The 21856-nt window shown below is 44.0% G+C and overlaps 1 protein-coding gene across 2 annotated transcripts in view; it reads right to left on the bottom strand.

The window, feature by feature from the left end:
- The window catches only part of rbfox3a (RNA binding fox-1 homolog 3a), a gene marked incomplete at both ends in the record, with an annotated part of 330498 nt that overhangs the window by 215462 nt on the left and 93180 nt on the right, over positions 1 to 21856 (bottom strand). Inside the window, one exon of one of the 2 annotated variants that reach the window (XM_080748006.1) lies at positions 8670 to 8791. In XM_080748006.1, the coding sequence (XP_080604132.1) occupies positions 8670 to 8791 (122 nt within the window). The remainder of the gene's footprint in view (positions 1 to 8669; positions 8792 to 21856) is intronic. The other variant, XM_080748005.1, reaches the window with a different exon arrangement.

Here is a 21856-nt window from a genome sequence, read left to right as displayed (position 1 = left end):
TACGTGCTCACGCGCGGCTGTAAGCGAGACATCCAGATTAGGGGAGGCAGGCTGTAAGGACAGGCTATATATCCTGTTAAGCGATGGGATCTGACCAGTGCGCTTACGGGCTTCTCCGGCAGCCCAGAGGGCCGTCTCCGCCTGGCTCAACGCGCCCAGAGAGGGAGATGGAATTTGAAAGAGAGTGTGTAAAGGGGGGGAAGAAAAAAAAGTGGGAAAAGTATAACGTTGCTTCTGACACGGAAACTCCTTACAAAGTATCCCGAGTAGAGCTGCAATACCTCAACCATCACTCGCCCACTCTGTACGCCCATCACGTAGCCGCTGCTCGCTAATGAAGGGTATAGGGAAAGCTGGAAAGAAACGTGGAGAGCAGAACTATATGCAGGTGTTGGCCCTAATAAGTGAGGAGGAGGTAGGTTGAGGAGTACTACATGTACAGTATGTTTGGTAATTAGGCTGCCAGGAAGGAAGCCATCATAAGCTTATTACGGTATGCATGAGACATGCTTTACAGGAGGGCTTGAGATGTCCTTGATAGGCTCCACATCCATCCAACATATCTTAGCCGGTTAAAGCACTTAAAAACCCTACTGGATAGACTTCACTGGCTGGGATCCCACAGGGTTCTATACCACGGGTCTTCAACAGGGGGTCCGGGACCCCTAGGGGGTCATCAGAGTAACTACAGTGGGTCCTCCAAATGTTTGAGTGATAGAAAAACAAATCTCCTTTTTTATATTAACCACTTGAACCCTATAGCGTCCATATTTTGAGAACTTTAGCCAACTGCGAGGCGTTGTGAGCTTGTCGGCTATTTTTGGCAAAGAGGTTCGGTGTAGAGGGGAAAAAAGAGAACACTAATTACAGAGTGAAAGGTCAAGTTTATTAGGCCTAAGTATTGACGGCTCAAGTGGTTAAATGAAAACACAAATTGACATGAATCCAAAATACACTGATGATTGTGCTGTCAAACGATTAAACTATATGGAATCTATGAAAAGATTGTGGGGGGGTCCCTGCTTCATCTCTCTCTCAACGAAGGGGTCCTTGGCCTGAAAACGTTGAAGACCCCTGATCTATACAGTAGGCCTTCTCAAACTTGTTTTATTTCAAGGACCCTCGGTTTTTTGATATGCACGAGTCCATGGACCCCCATTTGATACCATTTTCTATTTCTGGGACCCCAAACTAAAATCCTAACTCGAGTGTACAAATGGAAGCAAAATGGACCCATTGTACACACTCAGAGTTACAGACCCGTAACAATCCGAGAACCACTGCTCTACACCAAATGTTCAGGAAATGTGCTGATCTAAATGCTCAAATTCACAGGCGCCCGCTGGCCTACTGGTCCAGGCGCATACCACTTAGGCATTGCCACATAGGCATGGATGCCTGGTGGCGGCACCGGTTCGATTCCCGATCCCGACGACCTTTGCCGCGTGCCGCTCCCCACCTCTCCCCCCATCTCCTGTCAGTCTACTGTCAATAAAGGCATAAAAGCCCATAAACAAATCTTGCAGTGCAACACGTTGTGAGCTTGTAGATATGTTATTTTTGCCAAGTGTTTCCCCAGTATTAGGGGACGCTAGGGCTACTGCCGATGACCTGTAGGCAGACTTATCGATCTGACCAATGACTTTCATCTGCTTGACGATGGGCCAATTGGCGATTGGCAGACAGACAATCCCATAGAGCTCTCGGTGATGAGAAAATGGGAAGGCTTTCAACGTCACGTCTGGTCTTGAAATAACACTCTGCAGTGCTTAAAAAAAACTCAGAGCATTCCTAGGTTACAGTAGAGAACCGGTAATCACATTCATTATTAAATTAGAAGGATTCATGCGTGTGCGTGTGCGCGCGTGTGTGCGTGTGCGTGTGCGTGTGTGTGCGTGTGCGTGTGCGTCAAGCGATGTGTTGTTTAACTCAACACAAAAGCTATTGCAACTGCACCATGTGTACCATAAACCAGCCTACAGACTGAGACATACACATGCTGTGTACAGCAATGCCTGCACACATACACACACACGTGCGCGCGCACACACACACACACACACACACACACACACACACACACACACACACACACACACACACACACACACACACACACACACACACACACACACACACACACACACACACACACACACACACACACACACACACACACACACACACACACAATATACACATGCATATGGATGCACGCGCAGTACAACACATACACACACATCCTCATTAGCCTTTAGAGCGTTTGCCATCGTCATCACTTCTGTGCGCGCGATAAACTCAACGGAGCGGCGCTGTGGAGTTGCTCCCTCTGTTTTTCTCTCTGTCTCTTCCATCTCCTGCTCTGTTCCTTTATGTCCCTTCCATCACTCAGTCATCAGCCCTCGCTGGGATGAGAGGAACCAATGTCAACGTTTCAGAGACCACAAGCTTTTGTCTAGGACAGTCACGACTCTTACTTAATCTGCCATTGTTTGAGATAATCACAATTTGTCATAATTGTTTCTATACTGAAAATCTTTCAAATATTAATAAAAAAAAACTAATATATTGTCGTTGTCGGGTGGAAACCTTGTATGCATAGGCGATTTTAAGGGGTGTCCTAGGGTGCACGTGCAACCCCTGGCCGCCAGGCGGCCATTTTGATTTTTTTTTTTTTTGTAATGTAACTTTACATCCACTCAGACCGAATACAACAACACCCCCTAGTGGTAGTGATAGAGGCTGGCAGCTCCAGGCAGCCCCCCCCTCCCCTCCTGATGTGATGTCATATCCACGCGCCAGTATTGAAATTGAAAACAACATCTGTTAAAAATAAAGCATGGAGTTCGAGCTCTTCACTACTATGGACGTGACTACCGGTAGATATTATAATATAGCTGCTTGCCCTGAAACATCACATGGAGAGGATCATTTTGTACCTGACTTTCCTCTACAAAACACAGACCTCAGGCTCTATCAGCCAGGACTCTTGTCTCACTGTGCGTGACTGAACCATTTCCTCCTGACCAGCCCAAGGTAAGACTAAGACAGTCAGGTCATGCTTTTATAAACCCTATTATATTAAGCCCAAAATGGTTCTGCCGCCGTGTAGAACCGAACCGATTTTAACTTGAAAAAATGCATTGGGTACAAAATTAACTGCAGAAATCCGCTAAAACAACATTACAAAACCGCTAATATCCGCAATTTTTTTAGCGCGCGCGCGAACGTCGTACACGCGCGCTGCGCGCGCGTGCATGAGGTAATAGAGGTCGTGCACCCCTTGCTGGAAGAGGCTAGAGTCGCCTATGCTTGTATGTCCACAACCGTTCGTTTTGTATTTATCATTTTAAAAATGAACTAAGTGCGAGGCGTTGTGTGCTTGTAGATCGGCTGTTTTCACTACTTTTGTGCGACAGCCTTGTATGATGAAGCAGGGCTTTACTTGGTGAAAAAACGTACACATTTTAAACTTGGAGATCCGAGGTTTCTGCCCGACAGTGACGATATAAATATAAGGTTATTAAATATGTCTTGAAGTTATTTGTCATATTTTATTTACACAGCCTAAAAGCCAAACAGAAATGTAATTTATATGTTCCAATGTTCAACGCCAAAAAACACAATAAAATCGTAAATCACAATTATCTGTGTAACAATTAATCGCAAAGTAAAATGTAATTTTCTTGACAGCCCCACTTTTGTCTCCGACCAACTGGTCAATTGCGGGACTCGTTGTGGAGGTGAAACTATGTCAGTTTCAATTCACTGGAGTGAGACCCGACCACTCAGCATATGTCTTGAAGGTCTTGTATACAGTAGATATATACGACACCTTCCTCAAGGTTGTGTAAATAAATCTGGACTGGATTCACTAACGACGTCTAGAAGTTGGAAACCACTATAATGGTCTGGTATTTCATTAACACAAGAGGCACTCTGCCACCTGCTTCAGAATGTCTTTCTGCCACCATTATGGGGACAAAGATGGGGCAGAGAGGAGGAGGGCCATTATGACAACATCAGAGTGTGTGACAGAGAGACCAACTGCCAGTGGTGGAAGAAATGCTCCTGCTTAAGTAAAAGTATCAATACTGCAATGTAGAAATACTCTGTTAGGGTGCCCTCACACCAAAGTACCTATGAGAGTGGAATCCGCGTTCCGCCAATGCATTTCAATGATAAGGGAGCATTTTTTGCAGAAATCCTCTGCTGGCATAAAACCGCTTCACTCTCATTGAAATGCATTGGTGGAACGCGGATTCCACTCTCATAGGTACTTTGGTGTGAGGGCACCCTTACAAGGAAAAGTCTGGAATTCAAAGTTTACTTGAGTAAAAGTACAGAAGCATTGGCAATAAAATAAACTTAAAGTACTAGTAGAAAGTACTCATTGGGCAGAATGTCCCATTTAAAGTTTTCAATTGTATAGACATCTTTTGAAAATAGCAGATCTGCGACACATTGTCAGCTTGTAGTTCTGCTATTTTCAAAAGGCCAAAATTGTATATAGGGCTGAAGTTGTTAAATTAGGTTTTCAAAATCTACAAAGTAACAAGTAACTAAAAGTTTACAAATAAATGTAGTGGAATAAAAGTACAATATTTGGATCCAAGATGTAGTGAGTAGAAGTAAAAGTACTGAAAACTGAAAGTACCTAAGTAAAGCACAGATACCTCAAAATTGTGAAGCTAGCAGTTATTCAGTAGATAGATACAGTACAGTATAGATAGATATTGCACAGGGGAAACACAGGATAGCTACAGAACTCTGTGACTGTGACAATGTCCTTGTTCACTTAGTTTAAAGCACAATAACCACCTTCATGAGAAATGCATTATGGGAATCGTAGGACCACAGAGAAAGGCAAAGACAGACAGGGCATAAAGACAGGTAGACAGACTATCTGCACATAAAAATGTGATAGTGTTCTCGGAGGATGGTTAATATGGGTATAACACCGTCCAAAATATATGTTTGGTACAACCAGTCCCTAATATAACGGAGAGAGCTGTGGAAAACCTGAAATGAGGACCCGAATGAGACCCACTTCTCGCGTTCAGTTCTGTTTATATCAAGCTTTGGCATCTGCAACAGTCTGAATCATTTAACATGTCTGCATGCGTGCGTGCATGTGTGTGTGTGTGCGTGCGTGCGCGCATGTGCGCTTACGCGCATGTGTGTGTGTGTGTGTGTGTGTGTGTGTGTGTGTGTGTGTGTGTGTGAGTGAGAGAGAGAGACCGCACACGCGCCACAGAGTGTCAGTATCAATAAAACATGGTGAAGCTCATAATATTTTTTGATGATATCAGCTGCTCTGTAGGTATACCCAATTAAATATTCACCATGTTCAAGATAAATATTGTAGACTTAATGTTATTTCCCTGTGAGCCATCAGAAGGCCCTGCCTCTCAGCGATCCATAACCACCAACGCTCTCCTTTTTCTGAATGTGAAAATAAGAGAATGTTCCATATTTGACTAAACAAGCACAGACAACGCTTATTTTCTAATGAACCAAAAATCGATTGTCTTTATCAAAATGTTTTCATCAGAGGCAATGAGGCGACCATCCAAATTTGAAAAATTCATATCTCGGGCTTATTCAGCAAGGCAGGCAATCAAATTCAGCCGGCAAATATCCTCTGCCATCCTCTGATGGGCGAGACAACATCAATATCTATCAAATATAACATTCATCAGCAGCTCAATAAAACAGGGCCGCGCAATCAGAAAGTGACATGTAAAAGATTACAGCCTAATTCAAAGTTAATTGAAATATCACTAATATTGCATTAGTTTGTGTTGATGCTGGAACCCCAATCCATTATTTATAACGCCTGTCCTCCAGTCAGAACTCACTGTGGCTTTTTCAGACACCACGAAAAATCAACAGCTCAAGAAGAGTCTCTCGTTCCAATGGCGGGGGTTGATGTTGTCTATCCCCCATTAAAGATGAAGTGCCATGATCCCCCCCCCCCCCCTAAAACATGATTATCAGGTATTATGATTATATTAGGAGGAAGATTTTTTTCCAAAAAAGTGTACAGAAAGAGTTGAAAATTTGGTTTTTAAGTGGCTACACCCACCAGTTCATTAAGTATGCCTGGTTGTCATGGTGGGTGGTGACCCAGCAAGTTAGCCACACCCACGTGTGTTGGGTGAATGGTACAAGGGGAGGGGGTGATTATCTCCAGATAGAGTGATGTCACTCTATCTGTGTTTTTGGATCGGCACTTTTGACCCACAAGGTGGCAGCCTCGAGAAAGAAATCCAAAATGCAAAGGGAATACATAATTGCTCATAACAACCACAGGGGAGTCTAATGAAATACTGTCAACCTCCTAGACACATGAAACCCAGAAAAAGTAGTAAGTACACAACTATGGCACCACCTCTTTAAACTAAAACATCTTTACAATCTCCAGTAATATGGAGGTTTTAAAACAACTTTGCGCAAAACACAGATCTCTGTGCGTTCCTCTTATAAGCCAAGAGGAAGTACAAAACAAACACACACAAACACCGACGCGGTCTTGCAATACAGCCACGTGACAATGGAACATCCTTCATTCCTGTGATATACATATCAAACGTTGGGGCTGCTTGGAAAATGTCAAAGCAGCAGAAATGGAATCAGTGCTAAAGATGAAGCGGGAGAGAAGCCAGATCACATAGGATTCTCAGAGGATGGGATGCAGAGAGCCCTGCACACACAACAAAGCTCAGTTTGAGCAGTGGTTCTCAACCTGTGGGTCGGGTCCCCCCAGGGGGGTCCCCAAATCATTTTGTGCATCATTGTTTTCACTCTCAACGGTCAACGAAGAAAAGTGTAAAGAGGGTACAGGTATCTTCACATTTCTAAAGTGACAATTTAAGGACTTTTTAATACTGTACCTCTAAAATTACAAATTAAACAAACTCTGAAATATTAGAGGCAGAAATTGTGAAAATAGCTGATCTACGTGCTCATATAGATCTGCTATTTTCATAATAGAACTGTGTTATTCAAAATGTAATGCCTCAACTCTTAGTGCTCGTCAGAGTGGGGGGTCCCCCAGTTAAAACATGATTCTTTTGGGGGTTACGGCCTGAAAAGGTTGAGAACCACTGAGAGATAGAGAGAGAGAGAGAGAGAGAGAGAGAGAGAGAGAGAGAGAGAGACAGACAGAGACAGGGGGTGTTAAAGAACCATACCAGGGGTCTGGAATGTTTAGTCCATTGACTATGACTCGAGGTATATACTTGACATAACTGTCTGTATGGAGGTGAAGAGAAAGGCCGCACACTCATAGCCACGATGCACAGGATTTATTTGTTAAGGTCTTCTTCAGGGGAATACTTGACATTACTGACAACCTTTGTCTCTCTCAAGGAAACCAATGGATTTCAGTACAGTACAGTATGGAAATCAACTTGCAGACATTAGTAACTAGCTTGAGAAACAGTAGGTAATCTAATCTAATCAAACACAAAACACTCTGTTTTTTTTTTTGTTTTTTTTTCATGTAATTGCTGCATTTTAATCTATTCCAACAAAGGGATTGATTTGAAAAGGCCAGCCAAAAATAGTCTCTGGAGAAACGATTGATTTACAAATTAAATTCAAACAAACACATTAACTATGCAACAATGTTTAACCAACATTGACTTGTTTATTCAGGTAAAGGTTCTGTAACGTTTTATTAACTACATGAGCAGTTCTTATATCAAAACTACATTTAAAACCAGCTGTTCCTGGAACTTGTGTTTAGGATGTTTCTTACTTTAGACGAGTTAAGAATTTACACTGTAAATGCTGACAAAAAGAATCCCAAGGCGGATACAAACGAGGGAGAAGGCCCAAAAACCTCCAGAGTGTGGACAAGCGGTACGTTCTGATCACTATAGCGTTGCTAGAATCCGAGTACAGTACGTTCAATGTGTTCCGAACTCTCTCTCTCTCGTTAATTGGGTGGATATTTGTCATAAGAAAATTGCTGGCGTGACTGACACGTTGAGAAGAGAAACTGTGGTGCCGAAAGTGGAAAATGACTCTGATACAGTATGTCTAAACTGAGCTCAGACAGTGGATTTAGATTTTGTATTGATTTTAGTTTGAGAAGTTGGTAATAAAAGGCTGATGTCATTGTTATTAAATAAAGAAATCGTTGCCTAGTTACTGGGGAGTTGGGTTTAATATATCTTTTGCGAACTGTTTTTGGTGTGACAGACGCAGGGTTTTGTTCTGAATTGCAAAATGACTGCTTGTTCAGTAATGTTCTCATGATTTTGGAGAAAGTGTAAACCCACAGTCTACAGTGTATCTATGTATGTACGTTACACTGTGTGTCAGAGGATGAGAAAAGACACCGGTATGGTCCTTGCAGAGAATTAAATAATATTTAATGAAAAACAGAGAAGAGGCGGTGTAAAGTTGAGAAAGAAAGAAAGAAAGAAAGAAAGAAAGAAAGAAAGATATACCATTATCCCAAGGGGGGAAATCAGTCGCCCAGAGGCAGCACAGCAGTGAAGGTTACAAAGTTACAGAGAAGTATGAAAAGAAAAAAAGTACTGTACTGTTGTGTACAGCGAAAAAACAAAGCAAAAATGAAAACTATGATAGGAGAGAAAGGAAAGAGAACTAAGAATTGTGGGTACAGAAGTGGGTTGAACCCATGCAGGACTCACCAGTCTGGTGACGAGGGGAACCCCAAAGTGCCAGAAGTGCTCGTTGAGCAGCCCACTGTACACCACGTTTCCAAACAGAGCAATGGTTCCTGGCTTACACAGACCACTTCCTGGCTTGGTTTCTGTGGAAGCAAGCGGGAGACACAGATTGATTGATTGATTGAAGGCTTTATTAGAAGTTTGCATAGGAAAATGTACAGTTTCATGACGGTACAGTTCACTGGTACAAGGTCTACTAAAAGGAGATCCATGAAAAGACTACGCTTATTTCAACAGGAAACCACACAGAGAGACAATGAGATGATAATACAGTACATGGTAACAAAAACAGCAATATCGTCAGAAACCTCGTATCTCCAAGTTTCAAATTTGTACGTTTTTGTTTTCCCGCAGAATATAAACAGCACTACTTCACCATTGTAGTTCCCTCCGGTTGACAGATACGCACACAAGGTGTTCTTTTTATGGACAGACATTTAATAGCACCAAAATGCCAAATGAAATGCCGTAAGAACTGTAACAAACAAACATAAAATACAAATATACATTAATACAAATATTCTCACAGAGAACAATCATCAAAGAAAACATACAAACAAATAAAGTACACTTGCAAACAAACAAAGCATACCTCATTGGCCGCATCAACTATGGGGGAAATAAACGTAAATCTTCAACATGTCTCCTTTCCGACACTAACCCTATCTCTAACCCTAACCCTAAACCTAACCCCTATGGGAGTGTTGCCACTCCGACAATAAGAAGTCAATTTCGGAGTGGCGACATGTCGGAATGGAGAGAGCCTCTCCTCTCCAACAGACAGCAGCAATGCTGTGCTTGCTTCTCCTCTCAGTGTTCTGTTCAGAATGAACTATTTCCCCTCAGCTCTGCTAATTACAGTGACGCCAACCACCCTTGCTCATTAACAGATCAAAGATCAAAAGGCCAGTGTGACCTGGGCCAATCAAGAACACAGAAATCACCTCAACATCATGTGAAACAAAGAAACATAGATACATGAAATTGCCCAAAACAAAAACATTATTGACCTTTTAACTTATTTATATAAAAAATTAACTTTACTTCTGATGACAGATTCTGGTGGCAGCTACAACCATGCAAGACTGTCGCACAAAACTAGTGAAAATAGCACATCTACTACTGTATATCGTCTATTTTCACTATTTAAAATCATTTCTAAAATGATATACATTTTCCACCCGACAACAACGATATATTACATGATAATACAGTCCATGGTAACAAAAACTGCATCAGCAATATAATACATTGTGGGTTATTATGAGGGACAACTACTGTGGTGTAGTATGTACAGTACTGTACAGTACTGTACAGTACTGTATGCACACAGCACACACACACACACACACACACGCACGAGCAAAAACACACAAACGCGTACAAACAGATTCATATATCAACCCATCATCGTCTGCCCCCATAAAAGCAAAGCGTTCCAGACAGCCAAACGGTAGGGGATGGGAGCCAACCGTGTGTGTAAGCAACGTTGTCAGGTCAAACTAGGATGGAAGAGGACCGCACTGCCCAAACGACAGGCCCAAATGGAGCCCGCAGACACACACAAACAGCATTTGTGGGCTATAAAATAATGTGCATTAAGCAGAAAAGAACAGGATGGGGAGGGAAAAAAACACCACAACCATTACAAAACTGCATTGTGTCTGAAAAAGAAGGCAGGTTTAAAAAAAAACTGCCATTCTCCCTCTCCCTCTCCATCCCTCTCTCTCTCTCTCTCTCTCTCTCTCTCTCTCTCTCTCTCTCTCTCTCTCTCTCTCGCTGAGGGCTAGCAATGTATCCATTATTGAAGAGTAAAACCGAGGCCATTAAAATGTCACTTGTGCTTTTGGAGCCCATGGCTGAGATGGGCCAAGCAGCAGCAGCAGAGGAGCTGCACACACAGTGGAGGACTAGGAGACTCTTCTTCTTTCTTGCATCATCCTCAAAATGTCCAACTCGGTGCCGTGCGGCCACGCCCTCGTCTCCGGTCCCCCTCGGGAGAGGCCTGGGCCGCCTGGCCTCCGGAGGTGGTCTGCGGACTCTGCGCACGGGACAGGCTGTGGATTATTATGTGCTCGGCAGTCTGCTCAGATTCGCAGCACTCTTGCTGTCAGGCCAAGCCCCACTTCTTCATAGTGGATTTGAAGCAGCGTTAACCCCGGCACGTCCATCACGAGTCCATTGCCGGCGTAGTAGATCTTTTCCTTCGACGCCATGTCCCGGGGACCCGGATGACTTCTAAAAGCCTACTTTGCCGGCCATCGCTGGTCTGTAGGATGAAGCCGTGCGGTTTGACAGCATCTCCATGTTGGATTTCACCATATCGTCACTGTCGGGTGGAAACCTTGTATGTCCAAAACTTATATTTTAAAAACGTGAAAATAGACGATCTAGCGGCAGAGGGAGAGCAGAGCCCAGGATTAGGCAATTAGCACTGGGTGAAAAAATGGGTTACAAAATCGTGGGATCAAAAATAGAAAATAGACGATTTACAAGCTTGTAGATCTGCTATTTTCACTACTTTTGTGCGACACTATAGGATTTGGGGTCTTCTGCAGGTTTATTTATATATTCCTTCCTCCCTTCCTTTACCTTCTTTCCTTACTTATTTCTTTTCCTTCCAGATAAATAAACAGTTTTTTCTCCTCTGTACACTACCTGTGCACACACACCTAGTTTGTGATCAATTATTTAGCTAAACAACCCTGACAACAACAGACAGGCAGAAAGATAGACAGGCTGGAAGACAGAGACTGACACGTGGACAAGTAAACAGGCAGCGAGGAAGACAGACAGACATACTGTACAGACAGACTGAATGAATGAAGTACAGTAAGTAAAGACAAGCAGACAGACAGACAGACAGACAGAGAGACAGACAAACATTTTATCACCACCTATTATTCTCCGAACAAAACAGAAGCTTCACGACTTAATTAGGCAGAACGAGGCTGACAACAAAGTGCTGTTTGTTCTCCTAACTCCTTAGTTCACTCCTCACTTCCTGTACTTTCTTAATGCTGCTTTATATTCCTCAATAAATAAAAGAAAACAACAACGGGGGCTGGTCGGGAATCAGCAGTCATTTGGCCCAACGTACTTGGAGAATAATGATTTGGAGATCACATTTACATGCAAGATTTGACTTAATGCCTCCGGGGCTTGGTGTAGATGTTGACTAATTAAAAACGCATTGTGTAATACTTTCCCCCAAATTTGTTACTAATCACATCAAGAATATATTGGTTATTCTGCACACTGACTCACCTCGGCAGGGTTGGCAACAGAGGGTGCGAATAGAGCCACACAAAAACCTCTCAAACTTTTTCACGTCAAGGACCCAAATCCCCATTTATCTCTGAGATAGTACAAATGGAACCAAATGGACCTGTATGGGTCCATTTGGTTCCAATAGAGGGTATGTGTGTGACATCACTGTTGCTGGAAGTTATGTGGGAACACGCCTACTGAGAGGCAAAAAACGAATTTCTGCCATTGACAGCCCATACATCCAAACAGAAAAGTCCTATCTGATTGTATTAAACAAAGTTAACTCACCAACATTGCGGCTGTACTGAAAGCTTTAATTATCCTCTTTCTATCTGCAAAGTTTTTGTTTCATAAAAATCCACCTGCGCTACTTTCTGTCAAGACATTATGTGCAGGTTTTTATTTTTCCAAGTGTCAGAGTTTGGAAGCACTCGTTTTCAACAACACAACATCCTGCTGCCTCCTGCATTATGTGCAAATTAGAAACAGGTGGTATGCAGGGCCGCTGAGTGATTTGCAACTAGCACTTCCAAACTCCAATGCTCCATGCTGCTCAATGTTTTGCCACTCAGTCTAGATTAGGGGGGCGGGTCCCAGTGGATGCGCATACCCTCTATTGTACAATCTCAGAGTTACCAATCATTTAGGGACCCCCTGGAACTACGTAGAGTTGATTTTGACCGTAAATTTAGTTTTAGTCTTTTGAATACAATTCCGTTTAGTTTTACTAGTCATATTTTAGTCACCTAAAATGTTTTACTTTTAGTCTAGTTTTAGCTGACTAAAAATCAAAAGATTTTAATTGGCCGTAGAATTAGCAAACTAAAATGTATGTTGGCAGGCCTTGACGGCATCTAAATGACAGATTTTCACGTAGCTGCATGCTGAAAATAGCTGATCTAAGCTCACAATGTGCCGCGTGAGCTTGTAGATCGGCTAATTTCGGTCTGTGAGACCCTTGCACACCCATGATGACTTGTCTTAGTTCTACAGAATCTCTTTCGCACTCGTCCCAACCAAACATTTTAGTCTAGTTTTTATTTGTAGATGAAATTGTCAGTATATTTAGTCATAGCTTTAGGCATCATAGCTTAGTTTATATTGCATTTTTATTTTGTTTTCGTCAGTGAAAAGATGTCGACGAACATTTTTCGCCATAGTTTCAATCGACCAAAAAATCAACACTGGCTGGAACCCCTTCAAGTACCCATTATTACTCTCCCACTACAGGGGTTGCTCTGAGGCTGTGTTGCATGGGCTCAGAGAGCTAAATGAACCTGTAACACTTAAAGTAATGATAAAGTGTTTGGAACACTAGCGAAATGACAAGATGAGCCAGCACCCAAAACCTGGAGCGGATCCATACAGAAAGCAGGTGAATGAAGAGCCACTCAGGACTTTTGGCTGCATAGCTTTGTGTCTCATCATCAGACTGTCTCATCCTCAGCTCTGTACAAAGAGGCTTTTTTTCTCCTTCTCCTCCTGGCTTTGCCTGGAATGGGACTATGTGGCCGTCATTCCATCACTCTCTGAGTAGCTTGGTGCGCACATGCGAAAGCACGCGCACGCACGCACGCACACATACACAAACATACGCACACGCACACACAGTTATGGCTTGTTGGCTGGGTGCTAGACTGGTTCTGGCATCACTCTGGCAAGTCTGTATCTGCTAGGCCTGCATCCAGTCAACACCCATGAGAGACACACACACACACACACAGAGAGAGAGAGAGAGAGAGAGAGAGAGAGAGAGAGAGAGAGAGTGAAACAGACGGACGGACGGACGGACGGACGGACGGATGGGCGGACGGACGCACAGACAGACAGTACTAGTAAGACGCCTCAGGGCGCCAAGCGACCTCGAGGTCGCACCATGTCTTGCCCATCTGGCCAGTGATGTATATCGGCCCAGTTACCCATATATGGAGACCCATGTACTGTACAGTATATGGAGATATGCTGTGAGAGCCCAGACATGCTTAGTCAGTTCGGTCGCAACAATAATTGTAAAAGTTACAATCAACTATTCTTAAGCAAAAAAACTTAACTAAAATCTTTGCTTCTCGGGGTCCATAGAACAAAATCTTTTGCGATGGGGGTCCATGCTTAAATTCATATAACTTTGACAAGAAACGTTTGAGAACCACTGACATACCGTAGCAACAAAAGTTTTTTCAGAAAACAGTTAGGATTCAGAAGCCATTCGTAGAATCGGGTTATGCATCACGCAACCATGTACTGTTCATGTAAGCAAACCTGTATAGTTGAGAGAGAGAAACTTCTTGCTTTCCTCTGGTCCTACAGCGTCAAAGCGTGAAGCCAATAAAGGCTTCACAGCCCATCAAGCCAGGGAGTGGGTTGGTCAGCAGTGTTACTAATAACTGCTGATGAAAATCATAAAGGCCAATCTAAGCCCATGGATGAGCTGCTATGCTTTTCTATTACCAGCCAGTCATCTGGAGACTAATGTGTCTAGGGCAGCATCTTAGCTAACTATGCAAGGGATTTACACAGCACTTTGCTCAACCCCGCCGCCCCCACCTTCACCTCCCGTCCCCCCACCGAATTGTAAAGTTCAGTTTTTGCTGCAGCAGGAGATTTTATTTTTTATTTTATTTTGTTTTTACTTTTTGATACGCTAAAACCCCGGCGCTTGACGGGAGGGAGCGTGTCGGGGGGGTTGAAATCGCCTGCTAAAATATTCCGATACCTTCCTAATAAACCATTGCAATAAGATACCATGTGGTTATTGCTTGCGCCCACATATTTTCACCCCTTTCTGCAAAACCGTTTGTCTTTTTCTTTTTCGGGTTGTTTGTTAAGAGAGCGATTTTTTTTCCACCTAAACACTTTGTGCTGGGATGAGAAGCAGGTTCCAAACCGGTCGTATAATGTGATGGAATCCGGCGCACGAGCGGAACCCGCCCCCACCCCCACCCCGCTCCCCCCGGCCCCGCACGGTGCGCTTCATATCGACGCACGTCCGAAATGAACGCCACGTGTCATCAAGAGAACGATAAAGCAGCGAGGGAGAGATCCCCTTCAGCCTGGAATTAAGTCATAAAGACCGGGAACGCATTATAAAAATAGCAGATCTACAAGCTCTCGGTGCCGCGCTGTGAGCTTGTAGATCTGCTATTTTGGAAAAATCTTGAACATTTGTGCAAGTCTTTGAATATTTTGACCCGATTCTCTAAGTGTCTTCTAAATCCTTCTAAAGGTTTTTTGAAAAAAAAAAAAAAAAAAAACATGTTTCTATGTCAGTGGTACTCAAACTTTTTCATGTGAAGGACCCCCAAAATGATATGTATTTGGCCACGGACCCCCCCCCCCCCCCCATCTGAAAATATTTTGTTCCAGGGACCCCCAGAAGCAAAATTTGAGTGACAAATGTCTGCTTAATTTTTTTTCTTAATTTTTTAGATATATTCAAAGATTTCCACACATTTTCACGACTTTTCAAAAATAGCAGATCTACAAGCTCGCTGCGTGCCACTCGGTGCCGCGCTGTGAGCTTATACAGGCATTGACACTAAGGCTTGCCCACCTGCCCTCGGCAGGTAAATAAAACATCAGGGCAGGTGAAGTTGGCTTTCAGGTTGCCCGACAGGGCAAGTGCTCATTTGAGAGGGGACACAAATGTCTATAAACACAACACGAGATATCTGTCTAAACACCTGAACGTGGCCAGTGCGCTGTGTCTTCTGGTCTGTGGAATGTAAAATAAGATCACTATTTACCTATAATGTGCTGTTTTTACTGTTGCTACATTTAAAAATATAAAATAACAAGTGTGAAACCATAGACATATTCAATCATAGCTAAAGTATTTGGTATTTGGATTTGGAGGTATTGAGGTATGACATTTTATCGTTCAGCCCCAGAAAGTAAAGAAATAAGTGTTAAATTGAGCGGTAATTAAAATCGTACCTATCATTTTATAATGGACGATTTACTTTTCGGGCAAGTGGGCATTACCTTCGGGCAAGTAGAACATGACCTGTACTTGCCCGATGGGCAAGTGCCTCTGAGACCTTAGTGTCAACCCCTGCTTATAGATCTGCTATTTTTCAATAGCTAAAGTATGAAACAATGGCCTAAATGGGTTAAAGAACAGAAAGAGAGAAAAAAACAAATCAACCACAATGCAATATTGACGGAGAGGGAGGACTGTTATAAAAATCCAACTAAAACGAGCTGAGATGAGGGGAAACTTTGCCAGCCCGGAGAGAACGAGAGCCGAAGCCATCGGGCTTATTGTTTCTCCTTATTTATTTCTTTATTTGTTTACTTATCCATTCATTTGTTAGATTGCAAACAACTTGGCGATAAAAAGAGCGATACGCCAACCTCCCCAGTGCCTCCTTCTGCGGGCCGAATGTTTTGTTTTGCCAAAAAAACTGATGTGCCGAGGATCTTTTTTACATTTCTGTGTTGTTGGTGTTGTTCGTGCCGTCCGGCACTCCTGCCGTAACTTATCAATGCATGACTAAATCAATGTTTATCATCCTTATGGATCAGCTCCAAATCATAAAAAGGGCCTTGACAAGCCATGTGGAGGAAGTAATATGATTCAATTACACTCACTAACCTTCCCTCTGGTAAAAAAAAAAGAAAGAAAGAAAACATGCGCGCGCGCACACACACACACACACACACACACACACACACACACACACACACACACACACACACACACACACACACACACACACACCATTAGGACCTACTATGAACAGCGGCCTAATAAAACAGCTCTTAATTGGCACACACACCAGCGGGGGTTGCCTGTATGTTTATTTAACATAGTGCTGCGTTGATATAGAAAAAGGGGGAAAAGTGTAGGAGCTAATTGGGTAAATAGCAGACAGGGGAAGGGCGTGTGTGTGTGTGTGTGTGTGTGTGTGTGTGTGTGTGTGTGTGTGTGTGCGTGTGCGTGTGCGTGTGTGTGTGTGTGTGCGCGCACGCGCACACGCGCGCGCGTTGGCCTAGAGCATGCAGGTGCTTTTTGTTTGTTTGTGGTATACATGCAGGATAGCTTTCATACTGTATATCATCTTTGCTTCTCTGATATGGTTTTTCATTATTCATATACAGTATTTATAGTGTGCTAGTATCCACTCCCGCCCATGACTCTCATATCCAACACTCTCTCTGTATCACTTAGGGATGGGACGATAAGCAATATTATCGTTTATCGTGATAAAAAAACCACACGTTAATCGTATGGTGGAGATTTAATTCATCGTGATATCGACCTCCGTCATGCACTGGGATCAATTCACCTTTTATTTGCCGAGCTGCATATCCGGTACCATTTAAACCCCCTATAATTGATAAAAGGTACTTAATATACATACTTGATACAGTCTTTTTTTTACTCTCTATCAAATGTCTTTGCCAAAAAATAGGCGATCTACAAGCTCACAACGCGTCGCGTTGCGACGTGTTGCAACGCGTTGTGAGCTTGTGGATCAGCTATTTCTTGGCAAATGTTCCGCCCCAGGATAATGGATTTTGATTATCACGATAATATCGTAAATCGTGATTTCTTTTGTCACAATCATCGTGATATGAAATGTTCATATTGTCCCATCCCTAGTATCACTGCTACCTGTGGGTACATCCCATCCTACGTGACGGTACATCCCTCTCCAGTGTGTCTGTACAACTGCACCCGGGGACCAATTCAACTCTCCATCCATCAACGCAAAAAGAAATACAATTAAAAATGTCAAGTACAATGTGCTAATGGCAGAACGCTTGCTAATGTTGGGGGTAATCCATGCTAAATATATTTCTCAGTTGGTCGGACCTTCTAATGCCTCTTTTTGTTCAGACTCGAATTCGTAAGAAAGTACAATTGTTGATTGGACTGCAGAAGGAGAAGTCAGTTGAACAATTAGGCCTGCTATCCATACTGAAGAGGAAACCAGTGATACCAGTATCTTTCTCTTTCACTAGCTGTGTGTCCGTGTGTGTGCGTGCGTGCGTTCGTGTACATACAATGGCACTCATTGGTGTTGCAGCACTAAACAAAGGTAGCATCTAATATTTCAACACATGTTTTTATGTGTGTGTGTACTGTGTGCATGTGCATGCACGCGCGTGCGTGCATGCCGTGAGTGTGTGACTGCATGTGATAACATTCGGTGTGCTCTGCCACTTGATAAGAGATCCTTCCCCATTGGCTCAGAACAACATATTAAAAAGCAATAACTGTAACCTGGGACTGCCCGCTGATTCCCCCATAGACAGGACTGCTCAAGTGGTTGTTTGTGTGTGTGTGTGTGTGTGTGTGTGTGTGTGTGTGTGTGTGTGTGTGTGTGTGTGTGTGTGTGTGTGTGTGTGTGTGTGTGTGTGTGTGTGTGTAAAGAGAGTGAGCAGATATTTTCCCAGAAAAGCGTTGTCCTCTGTCTGCCTCGATATTGCTTCCTCCTTCTGTATTCCCAAATCCATCCTTGAATCACTTTACCACAATTACCTATAAAGGCCTCCAGCTCATCTTACTCTATGCTATTAAACCTCTCTTTGTATCTTTCAAGCCGTTTCCCTACCTGCATCCATCACTCCTTCCCTCCAAACACTCCCATCCTTCCCTCTCTTTCCCTCACTTCAGACTCCAGTTAGTTTTCTTTGACCCTGCGTACTGAAGAGGAAACCAGTGATACCAGTATCTTTCTCTTTCACTAGCTGTGTGTCCGTGTGTGTGCGTGCGTGCGTTCGTGTACATACAATGGCACTCATTGGTGTTGCAGCACTAAACAAAGGTAGCATCTAATATTTCAACACATGTTTTTATGTGTGTGTGTGTGATTTCCCCAAATCTCTCGCCCTGTCCCTCTTTCTCAGCTCACCTCTCTCTCTCTCTCTCTCTCTCTCTCCCCCCCTCCCTCCCCCTCAGGGACATGCAGAGAATGTTAGAGAGGCAGGGGATGGCCTTTTGGTGAAAACATGGAAAATAGCAGACCTCCAAGCTCACAACGCGTTGTGAGCTTGGAGGTCGGCTAATTTCGGTGCTTGACACCACCCTGAACAATTTCTTTCACCTTAGTACCAGAAAGACATCCTAAAGTGCGATGTCATGCCATGTATTGGCCATCTGGCAAGTGATGTATACTAAGACACCTGAGGGTGGAATGCGACCTCATGGTGACATGCGCCAATTCTTGACCATCTGGTCAACCACAGCGTTTCTCTGACGATTCTAGTTGTTGTCATTCTGGGGGGAGTTTGTTCATGTTTTTGTGAGGGTATCAACCCTAGGAGACACGGGGAGAACATGCAAACTCCACACAGAAAGGCCCTATCGCTCACACCCTAGGTTGGGTTGGCGATAGGGCCTTTCTGTGTGGAGTTTGCCTAAACATGGAGATGTGGTACAGAAGGACTCATATATGGGCATAAAAAGTATGTCATGTGACATCACTTCCTGTACAGACAGTCAGACAGACAGCCATTGACTCTGACCTAACAATGGCTACTGTCTATGACGGTAGTTCCATATGACATATTGGACTAGACTATCTCCATATATAGTGTTATCCACATCTCCATGTTAGGACTCATATATGGGCATAAAAAGTGTCATGTCATGTGACATCACTTCCTGTACAGACAGTCAGCCATTGACTCCGGATTAACAATGGCTACTGTCTATGACGGTAGTCCCATATGACATATTGGACTAGACTATCTCCATATATAGTGTTATCCACATCTCCATGTTTAGGCCAAACAGATTCGCTCCATTTCTCCATAGGTCCAAATGCCTAACGTTGAGCTTGACAACGAAACGTTCTTAACACAGCCGCCCCCATATTTACTTTAGAAAATATGTTAAATTCTAAGTACGTTTCGAGTACCGGTTTGATACATCGACTTAAAGTTGGATCCAGGCCTAATAACTTTATCTGGCCGCCCCGTTGCCACCTCCTTATTACATTTTCTTTTCTCCAGGTGGATGGACATTCTTTCATGGACATCCTTTCATAGGTGATCTAAGTCCAGCCGCCCGTATCAGCCATTGACTCCGGCCTAACAATGGCTACTTTCTATGACGGTAGTCCCATATGACATGATGGACTGGACTATCTCCATATATAGTGTTATCCACATTTCGTGTAGCCGCCCTGTACAGGAAGTGATGTCACAACTCGCTGACATCACACTGACATCACAGAGGTTACGGAAGGACACTCAAGCGACACGGTTCTTCAGAGTATATGCGACCTTCGGTCGCAATCAGACCAGTTACCCATATACAGTATGGAGCCCCCTGGTACCCATACATGGAGATCCATACTGTATATGGAGATATGCTGTGAGACCCCAAACATGCATACTCAGTTATTTGTTAAGTCCTATGACGTCTATGACATTTGACATCATACATACAATCTCTTTTATGTCCATATATGGAGATCCCTGTCTGTACAGCCACACAGATATGGGCTGTCTTCCTCCATATATGGGAATTCCCATATGAAGTCCCTAGATATGGGCTTAATATTGATCTCCACATAAGAGCATAAATGGGATTCTGTTAGTGTGGTTCCCCTGACATCACAGTGATGTCAGAGCATGATGTCAGAGCATCAAACCCATAGACCGTAAAAAAACGTACACGGACAGACGTCCGGACGAAGACATGATGTGCCGTTTCTCATACTAAACTGCGAGCTATGGTCGCAAAAATCTGCATTCATGGTCTGGAGAGGGCACAGGCGGATAAAAGGGCAGGGGCTCAAGCCCCCTTTGCCGTCTATCTGTGCACCTGCTCCCCCTCCCTGCATGCAGCCCTGGGCTTGGCTCTCCACCAGGGACAGCTGGAGAGGTGGACCTGCCTGTTCCTGTCAGTTTAGCAGGCCCGCTGCCCCAGCCAGGAGGGCTTTGATCCACTACCAACAGCCTCCCAGCAGCCAGGAGCCCGGCCCTATACTGCCAGGCTTCATGTGGGAGGTCTCCCCCGCCAACACCCAGAGAACAGAGACCCCATCGACTGGATGGAGAAACCGGGAGGGAGAGAGAGAGGGAGAGAGAGACAAAGGAAGAGGGGCGGGTTCTGTTGACGTTCCAATGTATTTGCACACAGGAAAGCCTCTGGGAGCCCTCCCACTGATATGATGCCAGAGATTAGATTGAGACATGAAACAGAGAAGTAAATACACAAGTTTAGAAAGCAATGTAAACAGACACATGCATGCTCATGCTCGCGCAGCCGCGTACACACACACACAGAGGCGAACGCGCGCATGCGTGCGCGCACAGAAGCCGGGGATATTTGCGGAATCCCGTTGCAAAGCCGCCTAGTCTCCGCCCTTGCCTCGCAGCTTTGCATTGTTCCACCAAATCATTCACAAACGTCTAGGGCCTCCGCTGCCGCAGCGCATAAGCGGCGCCGGCGTTCGTACTGAGGAGTACGGCTTCTTGCGTTTCGGCGGCGCGCCAGTGTTAAGGCCTTAACTCAGTTCACTGCGAAACACAAATAGTATAATGCCTACGGAACACACTGGCGCCAGCACGCTTCAAAGCCTTTTTTTCCCCCCTTCCACGAGATTGGAAATGTGCCACTCTTCCCCGCCTCGACTCGCCTCTGTCAACAGCCGCTTTGGAGAGGGATCCCTGGGGGACGCGGGGGGAAAAATCTCCCAGCTTTGCGCTGGCTTCTCCTGGCGTCGCCTGTTTATTCCGGAACCTAAGCACTACAAAGCCAGCTAACTGTAAAACAATTAGATTAGCATAAATATGTTCAATTATACATGCAGATTTAAGGCCCGCCGCCTTGCGACAAGGGGGGGGGGGAGGGGGGGGGGGAGAAGAAATCCGCTGAATTATTCAGAATATACAAATATTGGTTAAATCAGATCGAAACA

The sequence above is a fragment of the Nannobrachium achirus genome, assembly GCF_963921795.1.
Source record: "Nannobrachium achirus genome assembly, chromosome: 18".
Lineage (NCBI taxonomy): Eukaryota > Metazoa > Chordata > Actinopteri > Myctophiformes > Myctophidae > Nannobrachium > Nannobrachium achirus.
This window is presented reverse-complemented; position numbering and strand designations above follow the sequence as displayed.